The sequence below is a fragment of the Myotis davidii genome, unplaced genomic scaffold (genome assembly GCF_000327345.1).
Source record: "Myotis davidii unplaced genomic scaffold, ASM32734v1 scaffold1323, whole genome shotgun sequence".
Lineage (NCBI taxonomy): Eukaryota > Metazoa > Chordata > Mammalia > Chiroptera > Vespertilionidae > Myotis > Myotis davidii.
Window position 1 is genome coordinate 1,173,510 of NW_006294585.1, and position 16,765 is coordinate 1,190,274.

Consider the following 16,765-nt stretch of genomic DNA (forward strand, 5'->3'; position numbering starts at 1 on the left):
ATAGGAACAATAGTGCATCTCCTTAGTGCTGCTCCCTGCGGCTCAGGCCTGGGAACACAGCTTAAATACAAGTGGGAGATGTGAACCCTGTACTTCCTCCCCCCCCCCCCCCCAGACACGGGCACAGTCACGTATGACAGGTGCTGACACTCCAGCTTCATGCGACAGTGGGTTCCGTGTAGATAGAAAACAGGATCGTGCACTTTCACTAAAAAAGCCTAAGTTTTCTTGGGGGCAAAAAATACGGAACAAAGAGCAGTGCATTTACCTGGGTGGATTCCAGTAGGAATGGAAAAGGCTAAGAAAACAGGTGGGAAGTTTTGGAGACAAATGTCACCGCTGTTAAGCTACTCCAGACAGCGCCAAGAATAAGACTACACCCCCTCCTCCCTGCTCCCCTTTCCTCTAGAACTCGGACAGCACCGTGCACAGTATCCTGCACCCCTACGATTTTGAATTTTCTGGTGAATGGGACTTTTTCTTTTTCATTCAGAGAGTCAAGAGTGCAGCTGATGGTTCTGGCTCAGTGATGTCCAAGCTGAAACTATATTTTCCTAATTGGAACTTCTCAATGCAACCATTTTCCAAGAAAAAAAGTAGACACTCTTGCCCTTGAGACTTAAGAGTAATAGGTCTTGCTATGTGTAGCTTCTCCCTTCCTCTTCTCCCAAATTTTGGCCATGGACAAGAGTAAATTCTAGGGATTTTCTCAACAACATCTGCAGCAAAGATGACTGCATTAGAGAAAAATAGTAACTATTTCTTTGAGAGGAAGTTATTACTATCCACATTCAAGAGATAGAAATGGAGGTTAGATGCATTTGAGGCATTTATTTATAGTCAGTAGGAGGTAGAAGCAGCTAAGCCGAGTCTGATACAGGCTGTAATATAACATTATGATCAAATATCCAGGCACAGCTGAGATTCAAAACAGTCTTCATCATTTACTAATGATATGACCAGGGCAAGGTTAATCATTTTCTCTTAAGCCTTACTTTTTTCATTTGTAAATTAATCTTAAGATTGGGTCCAAAACTCTTTCAACAAATACTTATTGTCTATGAGTATGGTGATTACCAGAGGGAAATGGGGGTGAGAGGGTATAGGGGAGATAAATGGTGATGGAAGGAGACTGGACTTGGGGTGGTGAACACACAATACAATATATAGACGATGTATTATAGAATTGTACACCTGGAAACTATATAATTTTATTGACCAATGTCAACCTAATAAATTCAATAAAAAATGTTTATTGTTTGCAGTAAACCAGTGTCTACCATGTACCAAGCATTGTCCTATATACTGGAATACAGTAGGCTCATAATAGAATACAAACAATAAAATAATTTAAGAAAATGACCAGTAAATACTAAAGACGTAGCAAAAACTGGTCATTAATATACTACAACCACTGTATATGTCTCTAGGGCATCATTTGAGTTTTTCATTTTTTTTTCTCCTTGACATTCATGCATTCTATATCTCCACCAAGCAGCTAGAACATATATCTCTAGTGTTGATCAACACCGGAAGTGTGGCTTTCATGTGCTTACGTAGAGCAAGAGCTGGGAGAGAAACAGGTAGGCTCCAACTAAGTTGCACTTTTGGTTACAAATTGGTGCCAAAAGTTTTTTAAAAGATTGAATTCATAACGGGGACAGCGTTTTCCTTGTGGTTTGTAGAACTAATATTTAAGCTGCATGATAAGGGAACGCTAACATCTCTTTCTTTAGGTTCGGTGGAAACCCTCACATTTACCAGCTTAGCACTCAGATTTTCTCAAGGGCATAAACATACTGCTTTTGCCAACAGCTGACGAGCCCTGGCTAAAACCCCCAGAGTGAGGCAGCTGAACAGGAAACACATCCTCCTCTACTTCAAATATTTTTACCATGACAATTTGAAAAACAACGAGCTATTACAATGATGATATATTTATACCTCAACTGGAATTACACACAGGATCTACAAACCCAAACAGGAATAAAAGCAAGTATCACCTATGGCTGCACAGTCACAGCCAAGCATCTGGGGAACCTATTTGAAAACAGGACACTTTTCTGTCTGAACTCTCCTCTGCCCAGTCTACTTACGGCACATCTTCTGCATTCCCACCCAAGTCCTGGTTGCTCCCGCCTGCTCATCGACAGCTTCCATTGGAACCTGCACAGACGCCCTGCTCTTGGCAGAGCGGTAGTGCTGTGTTTAAAACCCGTCTGTGACTTTGACAATGAGGCCTAGACACAAGCTCATTTCCTGTGGTTTTATACTTGATAGAATGTCTCCGGAAACACTAAGACCTAGTAACTAATCTATATTCCTCCTTACACTTCTCTCCTGGCGGCACCTTTGGCCCGACCATGAGTAAACGCTGAATGATTTATTTTTATTTTTTAAAATATATTTCTTTATTGATTCCAGAGGAAGGGAGAGAGAGACAGAAACATCAATGATGAGAGAGAATAATTGATCGGCTGCTTCCTGCACGACCCCTACTGGGGATCGAGCCTGCAACCCTGGCATGTGCCCATGACCAGAATCGAACCTGGGATCCTTTAGTCCGTAGGCCGATGCTCTATCCACTGAGCCAAACCAGCTAGGACTCTTGTGGTATTTTTACACAGTGCATTTTCTTAAAGCAAAAAGTGTTAGATAATCATAATCTTCTTAACTTCCAATATTCAGAAACCTTGTCATTATTTTATATTTAGAGGAACGCAAGCATAAAAACATAAAATAAATGTTCGAAAGTCTTGTCTAAATTATAAGCATATGAACACTTAGCTGTTCTGCACACTGGAAATAAAAAGAAATAGTCTTTGTCCTCCAGAACTTCATAATTTTGCAATCAAGTCATAAACATTAAATAAAGAAGAAAAGCTCTGGTCAGGTTAACTCAGTGGTCAGATTGTCAGCTTGCAGACCAAAAGGTCTCAGGTTCGATTTCCAGTCAAGGGCACATACCTTGGTTAGAGTTTCAATCCCTGGACCCAATGGTGCGAGCAGGGGGAAACTAGTGAATGTCTCTCTTTCTCCTGATCCTCTCTCCCTTCCACTCTCTCTAAAAAAGCAATGGAAAAAATATCCTCCAGTAAGTATTAAAAGAAAAATAAGTACAGAAGCATGGAGGGGAAACAGTACACTGACCATGATGGCACAGACCAAAAGGGATGTGTGAGTCCAGAGGACTCTCTCTAAAGTGTCCTCTCTCTGAAAGCTTTACAGACACCAATCAGCCTGAGAAATGGATCTAGTCCAAATCATTATACATAATGTACTGAAAAGCACTGAGTCAGCAAGTAGTGCTAGATGTTCCTGAATTTCAAGAAAAACAAATATCATAAAAGTAACTGAACAGTGTTGTGATCTTTTTTCATTATTTGTACCCACCAAATCAGCTTTCATTTATGTGACATACCACGATAAATCTTTACATTAAAAAATATGTAATGTATTGATTTTGGATTAAAAAATATGAACACTTAGCTGTTCTGCACACTGGAAATAAAAAGAAATAGTCTTTGTCCTCCAGAACTTCATAATTTTGCAATCAAGTCATAAACATTAAATAAAGAAGAAAAGCTCTGGTCAGGTTAACTCAGTGGTCAGATTGTCAGCTTGCAGACCAAAAGGTCTCAGGTTCGATTTCCAGTCAAGGGCACATACCTTGGTTAGAGTTTCAATCCCTGGACCCAATGGTGCGAGCAGGGGGAAACTAGTGAATGTCTCTCTTTCTCCTGATCCTCTCTCCCTTCCACTCTCTCTAAAGGAGGAGGAGGAGGAGGAGGAGGAGGAGGTCATTTATGTGACATACCACGATAAATCTTTACATTAAAAAATATGTAATGTATTGATTTTGGATTAAAAAATTCAGTCAATAATAAAACATATGATTGCCATGATCACACTCCAGGTAAATTTCTCACTGTCTGCCCTGAGAATATGGAGCTCTGTGGAAAGTGGCTAATGAATTTTTCACTCAAAACATTAGCACCTTTATGAAAATCACCTCTTACGTTTCGTTTCTCCTTTTTAAAAGTACAGCATGCGTTTGTGGGAAACTTCTCACACATTTACCCAGTGTGCTCCAGAATTTTCCTCTTGCTCACAGCCTGAGAAATGTTTGGGTTTTTAATCTAAACATACAGAGGGAAATTTACCACCAACAAATTTCTTGTTGCTGTTAAATGGATCCAGAGGCTATAAGGCTCTTGAACGCTGTTTTAATGTTTTCTGAAGCATGAAGAGAAGCATTGCTAACGTCAGAGGATGTGAGAGGAAGGCAGAGAAGAGATCTCTATTGGAGCATAGCTGGCCTGAAAGGGGAGGCCCAGCAGCTCCTTCTCAAGTGTCTCTTCCTCATCCTTCCACACCTGCTTCTCCCCAGGCAGGGCCCCTGCTCCACTCCTCTGCCTCTTTCCAAACTTCCACCATGTCCAACATATCTGCTTGCGCCCTCTACACCAAGCATGTCAAACTCACGGCTGGTGGGCCGCATGCCTCACCTCTGCTCCCCATCTCAGTTCAAGATGTATCTTCTTCAACTGGCATTTTCTTAATTCTTGCAATCCACATTGCCCTCAATTTGCTTACATCTTCATACATTGTTTTAACCCAGTTTTTCCTTCATCGTATTGATCCTTCTGACTGATTTTAGTCTCTGCTCAATTGTAAACTTGATACTAGCGACATCTGCAATAGCTTATGAAATTCACAACAATTACAGTGACTGGTAGATGGGGCAAATGTGCATCACAGCTTATTATGTGCCAGGTAAGACAACCAGGTACAGGAAGGAGCCTGACAGACATGGTCTCTGCTTCCTGGAGGGTGTGGTCTCAAGACTCAAGGTCAGGGCCTGTTCTTCACTTGTGGGCCTTTAATCAACGTTATTCCTTTTGCCTCGCATGTCTTCTTGTTACCTTGCACCCAATCTTTTCCTTTTGTTTCCAAATCAAAACTCAATCTGGGGTCTCTTTCAAGGCATTGCACACATAGCAGTCAATTATAACCTGAATTATTAAAAATAACCACGATAAATCGCCATGGACAGAACCAGCCCCGCAGTATTATCTAAACCCGCACAGAAAACAACGGTCTTCACACGTGGAAAGTAAGAAACAGACCACCCATATCTACCTAGCAAAACCATAACCGTGAACTGCAGAACCGTGTTTCCTCTTAAAAATATTATGCCAGCCAGTGACACAGAGAGCAAAATCCAGTTTGAATGAACGCATCTCACATGCCATGGTAAGGCATGATTTGCCTTCATCCAAAAAGTATTTTTTATTACTTTATTGGGGTGACATCGGTTCACAAAACCGCATCGGTTTCAACTGTGCAACTCAACAAAACATCATCCGCACACTGCTTCCTGGGCCCATGGCCCCAGTTCGTCTGAAATATATCTGTAATAACAGATTTCTCCCTCTGTGCCTATGATGAGTTATGAGACCCATCCAAGCGTGGGTCATGCTACTAGACATTTCAGATCATGGCCCCGTATTCCACCTCCCTGAGCTAGTGCGGAGTCTAGAACTCCTCTCACCTGGCGGCACAGTTCTTCCCACTGCCTCTGCAGAAGCTCCCCGCGTTCGTTCAGCATGGACACGTCATCAGCGCTGATGTAGGCACAGAGGGTGTCCTTCAGTAACGTCAACTGTGCCAAGTCATCTGTCCAGCTGCCCACTGCAGTTTCCAATTCCTAGATTAAAGACAAACAAACATGCAAACTTGAATACTCATGGACATCCGTCCTCAACAATTTCTGAAGTATATTCGAGATCCCTTCTTGATACAATTACCTTTTCACCCCACTCTCTGTTTGAACATCTAACTTGGTAACTAGTTATTTTCTTCCACATGATTTGATAATTTTCCAAGTTCTGATAAAATATCTGATTGCCTACAGAATCTTTCCACCATCTATCATCATTTCATTGATCATTTTTGATCGTCTTTTCTAAGTTGAAGAGTTGAAGTTGCATTACCTCATTGATCTTCTTTACTGTAAACTGACTTCATAAACACCTAGACCATCCATTTTTCTAGTTCTGAGTTACTGATCATATTAATGAAATATATTTTTTAAAAACTCAAACTCTTAGATTGAACTTTCATGTTCAAACACTATGAATTGCTACATTCTGTGATATAGAATTATAAGGTAAAAGTTGAGAAGGTCTAGTTATAATTTTACTCAAATTAAAATAATGGGCTGAATGCCTTTTTTGCAGGATTAGAGATTTCTTAAAGTAACTTGTCCAAATACATATCTTCTGATTTTAGGGAGAACCAATTTAAGAAAAAAAATCATAAAAAAATATTTGAATAGGTTGACATTAGTGTTTGCAATGTTTGAACAGATTTTCCAATTTGCATAGCTAATGCTTTTTGCCAGCTCTTGATGATCTTAGATTCCAGCTAATTTAATGTATAAATGGAATATTTCACGTGGCTTTTCCCCTCTCTTTTTGTCTCTTCACATAGCGGACAAGTTTCCAAAGGGAAAGGCAATTAACGGCACTGTCAGAGGCTAACGTCCTAGGCAATTTAGGCAAATGAAGGTTCAGCCTGAATTTTCTAGGTAATTGTTTGTTCTGCTGCTAAGGGTGGTTTGGGGGAAGAGTAGAAGGGAGCTGGACCAAAGTGCATCCTTTTAATCTCCAAACTTAATAGCAGGGCATGTTTGTAAGTTTCCTGTATTTTGGGAGATGAGATCCCATGGTAACAGTATCAAAACTGAAAGATCAAATCATCCAGGTATATTAAATATGCAGCATTCCTGTTTATGTCCATAGACATATTAAGTTGCCATGCCAATGTAAAGGTTTTCCTCTTTTTACAACAGTTTTTAACTCCCAACTCAGACATCAGATTTGGTATATAGATTTAAAAAGTAACAACAGCCCAGCCGGTGTGGCTCAGTGATTGAGTATCAACTTATGAACCAGGAGGTCACGGTTCAATTCCCAATCAGGGCACATGCCAGGGCTGCAGCCTCGATCCCCAGTAGGCAAGTATGCAAGAAGCAGCCGATTAATGATTCTCTCTTATCGTTGATGTTTCTCTCTCTCTCCCTCTCCCTTCCTCTCTGATATCAATAAAAACATGCTTAAAAAATAAATTAAATAAAATAAGTTTAAAAGTAACACCACCACCAGAAACCAACTTTTTCAGACTTTCAGACTCCCTGACTTGAGTCCATGTGGTAAAAATAAAGCCTTTGGACTGAGGCAACCTTGATATTTACTAACTTTGAAAAGCTATTAAACTTCTAGAAGTCTCAGTGTTCACACCTGTAGTAGGGAAATAAAAGGTTGTTCTCATGAGCTGTGCTCATGACAACAGAGAGGACACTGATATATTCACTGATACAGGGAAGGAGCTAATAAATGCCCATGCCTGGTTATTGAAAGTTTCTTCAGTCATTGTTCATGTACTTACAATCACAGATTTAACACAAATTCTCTTAAATCTCTGCATACTTCTGCATTCATACCTCGTGATATTATTTCACTCACCATCCATGATGTAAAGCACACTTACTACCTTCTATTTTTCCTAAGTCTGACTCTCTCAAGTTTCAAAGAATAGCCATAGTTTTAATATCAAAGAAAAATTCTTATATGCACACATTTTATGATTTCTAGACTTCTTTTTTGTTGTTGTTAATCCTCACCCGAGGATTTTTTTCCATTGGATTTTAGACAGAGTGGAAGGGAAGGGGAGAGACAGAGAGAAACATCAATGTGAGGGAGACACACCGATTGGTTGCCTGCTGCACGTGCCCCGACTAGGGCCAGGGATTGAGCCTGCAACTGAGGTACTTGCCCTTAACCGGAATCGAACCTGCGACCCTTCAGTCCACAGGACGATGCTCATTTCTATATTTCTTTAATAATTAATATTTCTTAAATGCTTACCTTCTTAGCCAAAGTGAAGCAGAGAACTGATTAAAACCCAAATTACTTAAGTATGTGTGAAGTTTTAAACAGAATTACTCTAGTGCAGTGATTTGCAAATGACAGGAAACACAGGGATGTGTACAGAACATTTTTAACGGTCGTTTTGAGTTGACCTGCATGTGGCTCAGCAGAGAACTGCTGTTCAGGCACTACCCTTGGCTCCCAGGTGTGAATGGAAGGCATCCTTCAGCCGCTGTGTCATGTTGGTCTCCGTGAGCTCAGGATGCGGCCAGGCGTCTGCATTAGGGACTGATTGCTCCCAGTGCACTCTGAGGTGTCAATCACAGTCTGTACGTAGGGGGGCCCTGAGCGCCTAGAGGACTGTGTCCCAGGCAGTGACTGAGGTCAGCTATTTACAGCTGCTGTTCCATACAGTAGAGTCTGCACGGCAGGGCGTGCTCCTCCGGGGCCACTGCCTGCAGGATCCTCACGCGGCCCAGACTCGCTTTCCCTCCTGTACACTGGGCTCTTCTGCTAGAATGACTCTCCGGTGGCTGCTTTAAAGAGGTCACTTCGGCTGCAATACACCCGGAACGTGCATCTACATGCCGACGCCATAGGAGTGTGACCTGATTATGCCTTCAAAGGCATTATCACAGCAGAAGCACACAGGTAGGTGACAGGTAAAGCTCAGTCCAGCCCGGCTGGTGTGGTTCAGTGCTTGAGCATCGACCTATGAGCCAGGAGGTCAGGGTTCGATTCCCGAACAGGGCACATGCCCAGATTACAGGCTCGATCCCCAGTGTGGGGGGCATGCAGGAGGCAGCCGAGCAATGAGTCTCTCATCATTGATGTTTCTCCCTCTCTCTCACTCTTTCTTCCTCTCTGAAATCAATAAAAACTTATTACAAACCAACCAACCAACCAAAAAGCTCAACCCAGCCACTCACCTTGCAGCGCATCTGTTCTGCAATGAGCTCGTCCTGGTGGTCCGGCAGAGGCAGGGAAAGCTTCTTTTTGAAAGTTCGCAGTTTCTCCAGAGACTCAGCTATTCCACTCTCACACTTCTCCCAGTCCTAAAATGGGAGGAGAAAGACAATCGATGTATTCTTTTGTAGGAAACTGGAAGAAAAATACCCTCTGAATTCCCATACATCAATTATTACCTGATTTTTTTTTTTACCAGACACATGTATTTCTTTTGTAATAAGAAAAGTAAAAGAAAGAACATACAGAAATCAGAATAGGAACTTGATTGTTGACAGCACCCAACCCACAGGTGAACTCCTATCTGCTGTCTCAGTGCCAGTGCAAATTAACTTCAACTAAACAAATCCCCTTAATTTTGTCTAATGCCCCCCATGCCTGGCTTCCCCCTCTCTATCAGCCCTCCCCAGGGACCCCTCCCCACAACTTGAGTTACTGAGTTCCAAAGAGAAACAACCAGAGTTGCTTTTAATAATTCGTGTGGTGCCGAATCACGTTGCATTTTTCTTTACATGATCTCTTCCATCATTACCCATCTTTCTTTGTCTGGGTCATTTCTATGTCCTCTCCCGGTGCCTTATTTTTAACACAGCAACCCAGAGGTGCTATTTCCCAAACTGTCTTCTTTAAGAAGCGTTGACTAGATTTCTCCCATGCTCAAATGTCTTTTGGTTTCTAACTGACCTGAGAATTTGGCTCAAGATTCTGATTTCACTTTTAAATTCCTTTAGGGAATTTCCTAGAGCAGGGGTGGGCAACCTCTTTGTGAGTGCGTGCCAAAACCAGCAAAATCTCTGACTCAAAATTCTTCTGTGTGCCAACCCTAATTTTCTGAGAACATGTCACGCCTACTTGATATCTCTTAAGGTGTGTGTATGTGAAGAAACTTGAAAAAATAATAAAATTCATTCGAGCGACAAAAACACAGTATACGATGATGAAAAATACATTTATTTTTTAATGTATACATGTTATGTAAAATTATTTATTTATCTAAGATGCACCTACACTGAATTTATCTGAAAAATCAAAAAGTCAATATTAAGAAAAAAATTGTAAATGGAAGATTATAAGAGAGGGTTTCGCATGCCAGCAAAAGTTACCGGCGTGCCATGTTTGGCACGCGTGCCAGGGGTTGCCCACCCCTGTCCTAGAGTGTATCACCACATTCCCTCTTCCTAGTTACCAGGAACAAATATCCCTGTGTTCCTAGGCCATACTGAGTTGATCAACGCTAAGCAAAGTGAGTAGACAGAAATATCCTCTTTCTACTTAAATTGAACAGCATTCTCAATTAAGTCATCACCCATTTTGAAACCTATCAATCCACAGTCAATAAACAATCATTGATCCAAAAAGGGAAAAGATCAAGTCCTTATTTATCATAACAAACTTAAGAGTGATGGTAAAGTAGGTGACCATGCAGAACATAGAATTATAATGATTACATTTTTGGCACATTGACTCAGAGTATTAAATTAGGAGATAAAAATAGATAAGCATTTTGTTATAGCTGTGGGGGAAGATACAGTAACATGAGGCTGTCCAAACATTAAAATTTAGCTTCATAAACTCCTTAGGCAAATAGGACCTTGTGTATGATTCAAGATAAAATAAACTTTAACAAGAAAAGAATGGGGATTTCCCTTTCCAAGGGTGGCTGAGATTCTGAAGCTATAGCCAAGTCTCCTTACTACATGAATTATAAGGAAATAGCGAAATGTCACGGTCTGCAAACATCTATCAAAATGGATGTTTCAGACGCCAACAAACAGACTGACAAGAAAAGCAAATGCAGTGAGTCAACCATCTCGCCTTATTAGGTCCTAGGAATGTGTCCAATAATCCCAGCACAGATAAAGAAAAATATATGATTAACATGTTCTCTACAGAATGAGTTACAATGTTTTTAATCCTTTCCTGAAAACAAAACTGAAGAAAAGGGAATCAGGCATATTGTGTTACTGATGAATTGTGCTGTGTGCAAATAATTGTTCTTTAACAGACGTTCCATGGCATTTTTGATTGTTTCCCACACCCAGGTAATATATCATTAAATAATATTTAATAGGATACACCCAATGGGTGTGCACAATTTAAGTATTAAAAAAAAGACCAACAACCTACAAAATGTATTCCATTCAATTGAGTTACTACCTTTGATCCAAAAAGTTACAGGCCAATTTTAATAGACAATCACATTAAAGTTTTGGTGAGTATCAACATATTCAAAACTTTAGTATTTAGCTGCGTTCACTTTTAAAAAATGATATTATTAACAATGACAATTAGCATCATTTATTGAGGGCTCAATATGTGCCACCATGATCTACCTTCAACATTTCATTAAATCCTCATAATGCAGTATGAAGGAGGTGTCATCATACCCCCTCTACAGATGAGGAAACTGAGGTTGAGGGAGGTTGAGCCAACCAGGTTACTTGGTATATTATAGTTTTAACTTGGGTTTATGTAAGGTCAGAACCCATGCTCTTTTTCAACTGCTGATTTAATTATGTATTTAGAAATGGCTTTGAAAAGTGAGGGAGAAAAGCAAATTGTGGGGAATCTGGATAAACTTACATTTCCCTAAACTTGCTGCCTGATCAGTGTGCAAGCAGAATCCAACCAAAGGCTTAGTACAGCTCCTGGAGGTTTTATCTCATAGCCACACCCTTGCATAAGCTAAGACCAAATCACGAGCATCTTGCTGGATAGCACTTTCCCTGCTGTAAAATAAGAGATATCGATCTTGAAAACCACTGTGAAGTCTTAGACTAGGGAGTGGAATCTACTCTTGCATTCCTGTCTGAGTTTATACAGTCATCACATTGCTCCTGGCTTAGCACCGGCCATCAATCAGAATTCACCGCTTGCAAGGTCTTGTTGGACTTAAAACGACTTTGTTGGGGGATTTTCCTGAGAGACAAACTGCTGGAAACGGAGAGACTTCTCCGGTGTATGCAAGACAGGACAGAGTCGTAAATAAGACACAGGAGGTCAGAACCCCGCAGGTTGACAAGGACCTTTGCGTTATCTGAGTTGCAGGACACCAACGGGAGGAGCTTGCAGCTCTGCTACGTCTACCGGACGAAGGGGCAGAACCTACTTTCAACAAGAAGGCCAGCTTTTTCTTCTGCTCCTCCAGACGCACGCTGGCGGCTTTCCACTTCTCCTGGATTTCCGTGAGCTCGGCCTGCAAGGCGGCCTGGGCCCCGCTGTCGGCAGAGAGCAGCAGCTGCTTGCCCGCCTCCATGGTCAGGATGTAGCTGCCCTGTTGTCGCAGGAACACTTTCTCTTTGAACTGAAAGGAAGCAGAGCTATTTACTTTCTCATTCTTTCCTTCATCATTTCCCTATTACCAGTATTTTTTAATGACCCTGGATGTTTGCAGACATAGCATGCCCTCTTTTATCCTGTAAGCATTTACTGAGCAAGTACTTTGTGCACGAATAGAACTACATGTCAATAAATGAGAAGTCAATAGGGAGAGGCCTGGTGTCTGCTCCCGGTTAAATGAAATCATGAGACAATATGAAAACTGCTCTATAAAATATATGCACAGGGAGCACACTGTCATATGTGTGTGTATGTGCTTTTAAAAAATTTCATTATGATCTTTATATTTCTCCCACAGAAAACATTTATAATTCGTATTTAATATAAACTAATTCAAAGAAAGATCACATCTCTAACCCACTTGGGGTACACAGGGGGCTCCCTCAAAATAGTAATGCCTTTGTGAGTCTTGAAAGACATATAAACACAACCAGGTAAAGGACCTGGTGTCATGTGAGGGCGAGGAGGCAGGGAGAGAACACCTCCCATGCAGAGAAATGAGGATGCGCTAATTTGCTGTACAAGGTAAATACGGATTTAGGGCCCTGGAGGTGGTTTTCAGTGGCTGGAACACCGGATGCATCTCAGAGCGGAAGAAGATGAGGCGAGACCACCTTGCATAGGAATTTGGTTTGGAAATAAAAGTGACTGAGACTCACAGGACATGAAGCAGGAACATGACGTGTTTGCTGAAAGCAGTCGGGTAGAAAACGCGGTCAAAGAGCATGTATCGGATCTACTATGACAGGTCAGAAAGCTATCGCCTGTCTAGGCAAGAAGCCATGAGCACCTCCTCTAAGGCAGTGGCGGTACGGATGGTAACGAGGAGTATTAGACACGGGAAGGGAGAGGAAAAGAAGAGTACAGCTATGGTTCCTGACTGGTGGACCGCTGGCTGGTGATGACATTTCCTCAGATGGGGAACATGGGAACTGGACTGATGGAGAATGGTTGGTCCAGAGAGCCCAGCTGTTGTTGGAACCCACGGAGTATGTTGTGTGTGTGATGCACACAGACATACATCTAAAAGGCAGATGAATTACATGAGCTGGAAGCTCAGGACGTAAATGTGACCAGAAGATACGTTTGGCCATTCTCTGCTGTTAGGATGTCATTGAAGCCACATGTGGACATGAGGTCTACAAGAGAAGCGAGGAGAAGAAAGCAGAGAAGGGTGACCTTCCGAGGAAGAGGGACCCATGGAGTACACGGGGACAGACTGATGAGAAGGCTAGCAGGTATCTGTCCAAGAAGCTGGAACCCAAATCAAATTCCCAGGCTGGAGAGAGGAAGGGGCTGGACCAGGAATGGACACACAGGACTGAGGACTGAGCCCCTCTCTTCTTTGGGACACTCCAGCGAATTGTTTAAACTCATGAGTAAAATAAGCACAGTGAACGCAAGGGTGTCCTTCCCTTTCTTCTCCATCCCCGATGGGATCCAAGGAGCTGCTGGGCGGCCTGGGTGTGTGAAGAGGAGGGAGTGTTTGTACGAGGCTGGAACCTACCAAACTTTCACCATTAAATACGGCCTTTGGAAAGCAGTCATTTTCTAGGTGTCTGTTGACATCTGAGAACGACATCTGTCCTCATTCCAAAGTCACCCCAGAACCCCTTTGAGAAACTGAGGCTGGGGAAAGTGTGCAGAGTGGACAGGCAGAAGAGGTTCAGCCAGCGTGCTCTGCCCTTACCTGCACGTCATCGAAGAGGGTCCGCGCTTGCTGCAGTGGTATGGGGACGCTCCCAAGACCGCTCACGGGCAGGTAGGACACCTCAACCAGCCACTTGCGGAGCTTCTCTGCCATCTCCCTGTAGCGCTGCCACTGGCGGATCTGGCTGTCGATGATGCCTCTCCTTTGCTGGGCCCTGCGGATCACTCCCTGCCACTGATGACTGAGGAGGGTCAGTTTCAGGTTGAACTCGTCCCTGGGGAACAAACAATTCCACGGGGGAAAACACTGTGATCCTGAATGCAGTGACATTATCAGCCAACGTCCACATACTCGATGGGTGTAAGCCCTGAAAAGCGATCGAGGGCAGAGGTTTTCAAATATCATGCCCTGATCTGCTATCAGGTCTATTGCCAGCACATTTGAAAATGAACAACAAGCCTGGCTGCCGTGGCTCAGTGGTTGAGCATCAACCTATGAACCAGGAGGTCACAGTCAGATTCCCAGGCAGGGCACACGCCAGGTTGCGGGCTCAATCCCCAGTAGGGGGCGAGCAGGAGGCAGCTGATCAATGAGTCTATCTCATCATTGATGTTTTTATCTCTCCCTCTCCTTCCTCTCTGAAATCAATAAAAATAATTTTAAAAATATATAAAAACTGATAATTAAAATAGCGGGGTTTGAAAACAGTGAGTGTTCTCACATTTCAGCACAGGCTGAAGGCTTATGGGTAAGGTCAATGTCGAGTGCATGAGAGAGAAGGGGGCATCGGGCAGCAGTTGCACTGGGAATGGCCCCCAAACCCTCACCCTGAGCACACCTATAGAAATGTTTGCAGCATGTCCACAGCACCTGGTGTGTGCTACAGCAGGAGAAAATGGGGAGCAATGCTTACTTATAACCTCTGTCCTCAGCTGGAATTATAAGCCACTTTGAATGAATACAACTTGGTGATTGTAGCTAGAGTCAGGAGCCACTTAAATAAAATTATGTTATTTTAAAATTAAAGAAAACCGCACTGTATTCCGTGAGCTCTCAGTATTCCTCACAATAAACAGCCCTGGCTATCACTATACAAAGGTTGTTCGTATACATAAAGGTATTAAATTTTACTGAAGTCTTTTCAATTGCCTGGTAAATAATATCAGATTTTTTTAGCTTGTTTTTCCTACTTCCGTATTTTCTACCTTTAACAAATGTTGCCTCGGCCAGCATTGCTCAGTGGTTGAATGTCAATCTATGAACCAGGAGGTTTGATTCCCAGTCAGGGCACATGCCTGGGTTGTGGGCTCGATCCCCAGTGTGGGGTATGCAGGAGGCAGCCAATCAATGATTCTCTCTCATCATTGATGTTTCTGTCCCTCCATCTTCATTCCTCTCTGAAATCAATAAAACTATATTTTAAAAAAATAAAAAAATGTTTGCAGTTATTCATTGAGTTTTCTTTATCCTTCGACTTGTAGCTCTAGAATAGGTTTGCCTAGTATCCCATAGAATGAGTTTCTTTATAGATGATACTGTTCTTCACATGTTTTAGTGCTCATGTGGAACAATACTCATTTTTTCTCTATTGTGACTGACTCTTCAGGGCTCATACTCTTGGAACCTCCTACTACCTAGGGCCACTGTGAACTCTGAGTTTGTAACCAAAAGTGTTCTCAATGTTTCTGTTTTTAAAAGAGCTTTCTGATATTTATCATCTAAGTGCAGTAGAACCAAATATGATGAGTTGGGTTGATGAGACCTCCCTAAAAGCTACCAGTCAGTGTCTCTCATCTCTGAAAACATGTGACTCCAGGCCCCAAGAATACCCTGCAACATGAGAAGTGCCCTGCCTACCCTCTCCCCCCAGGCAGCCGGCCATGATCTCGCTGGAGCCGCACCCTCACTCTGCAGAGCAGAGCAGTCCTGAGCTACCTGCCAGCATGAGGAACCCCTTAGAGCGTGACACTGCCCCCTCTGCTGAACTTGAGCTCTACAAAGCAGACATTATAAATGAACTCTTAAAACACAATGCATTCGTAATCTGAGGCCTTCCTACTGTCAACATGTTCTAACCAAATTTTTTTTTTCACTTGCAACTTTCAAAATTATTCTCCAGTCCAAACCTCATAATTTCATCCCTTGGTGTTTTTCCCTAACTGATAACATTGAAAATTTAATAGATGTTGGCTTGCGCATGCCTTTTAAATTTTATTTTACTTAATGACTCAAACTTTTGTAATATTGTTATAGAGTTGCCTAAGGGAGGATAAAGCAAAAGATAAGCCAATTGCATTTAAATCTGTCTTCTTTTGAGGGACTTAAGTTCTCTGTAAAGTTCACATTAAATTTGGCTTACTTAGACTAGAATAAATACGGTATCACATTTTGTTGTTCCAAGTTTAACCATAGGAATCTTTCATGTTCTTCCAAAGAAATAGCCACTTAAAACTAAAATTGGTTCCAAAGCATTTAAAAAAACACATGGCTTCTTCATAAAAATAATGATTTCTTTTTTAAAAATAATACTAAGTTAAATATAATCACAATTACTGTTCCTAAATATGGGAAAGATATATACATGTAATAAAATAAATGAGATTTGTACGGCAAATATCACCACAGAGTCTAGATGGGATAGCACAACATTGGTCCCAAGAAATGTAAATGTAGTATGAAATCATCAACTCATACCACAGAGCTACTGAGCAGCTAGGTATTACCCCTGCATTGGAATTTTTTTTAAAAAGTTATCTTCATTGTTGAAAGTATTACAGATGTCCCCTCCTTTCAAAAATATGTTTTTATCTCCGAAACCGGTTTGGCTCAGTGGATAGAGCGTCGGCCTGCGGACTGAAGGGGTCCAGGTTCGGTT

General features: G+C 41.9%; 1 protein-coding gene across 6 annotated transcripts in view; it reads right to left on the reverse strand.

Annotated features, from left to right (window-relative positions):
* Positions 1-16,765, reverse strand: part of LOC102764560 (nesprin-1) — a 141,900-nt gene that overhangs the window by 71,565 nt on the left and 53,570 nt on the right. For all 6 annotated transcript variants that reach the window (XM_006768718.2, XM_006768720.2, XM_015567191.1 and 3 more), the window contains 4 exons: positions 13,930-14,164; positions 12,010-12,204; positions 8,864-8,989; positions 5,555-5,710 (listed from right to left, as the gene is read on the reverse strand). In XM_006768718.2, the coding sequence (XP_006768781.1) occupies positions 5,555-5,710; positions 8,864-8,989; positions 12,010-12,204; positions 13,930-14,164 (712 nt within the window). The remainder of the gene's footprint in view (positions 1-5,554; positions 5,711-8,863; positions 8,990-12,009; positions 12,205-13,929; positions 14,165-16,765) is intronic.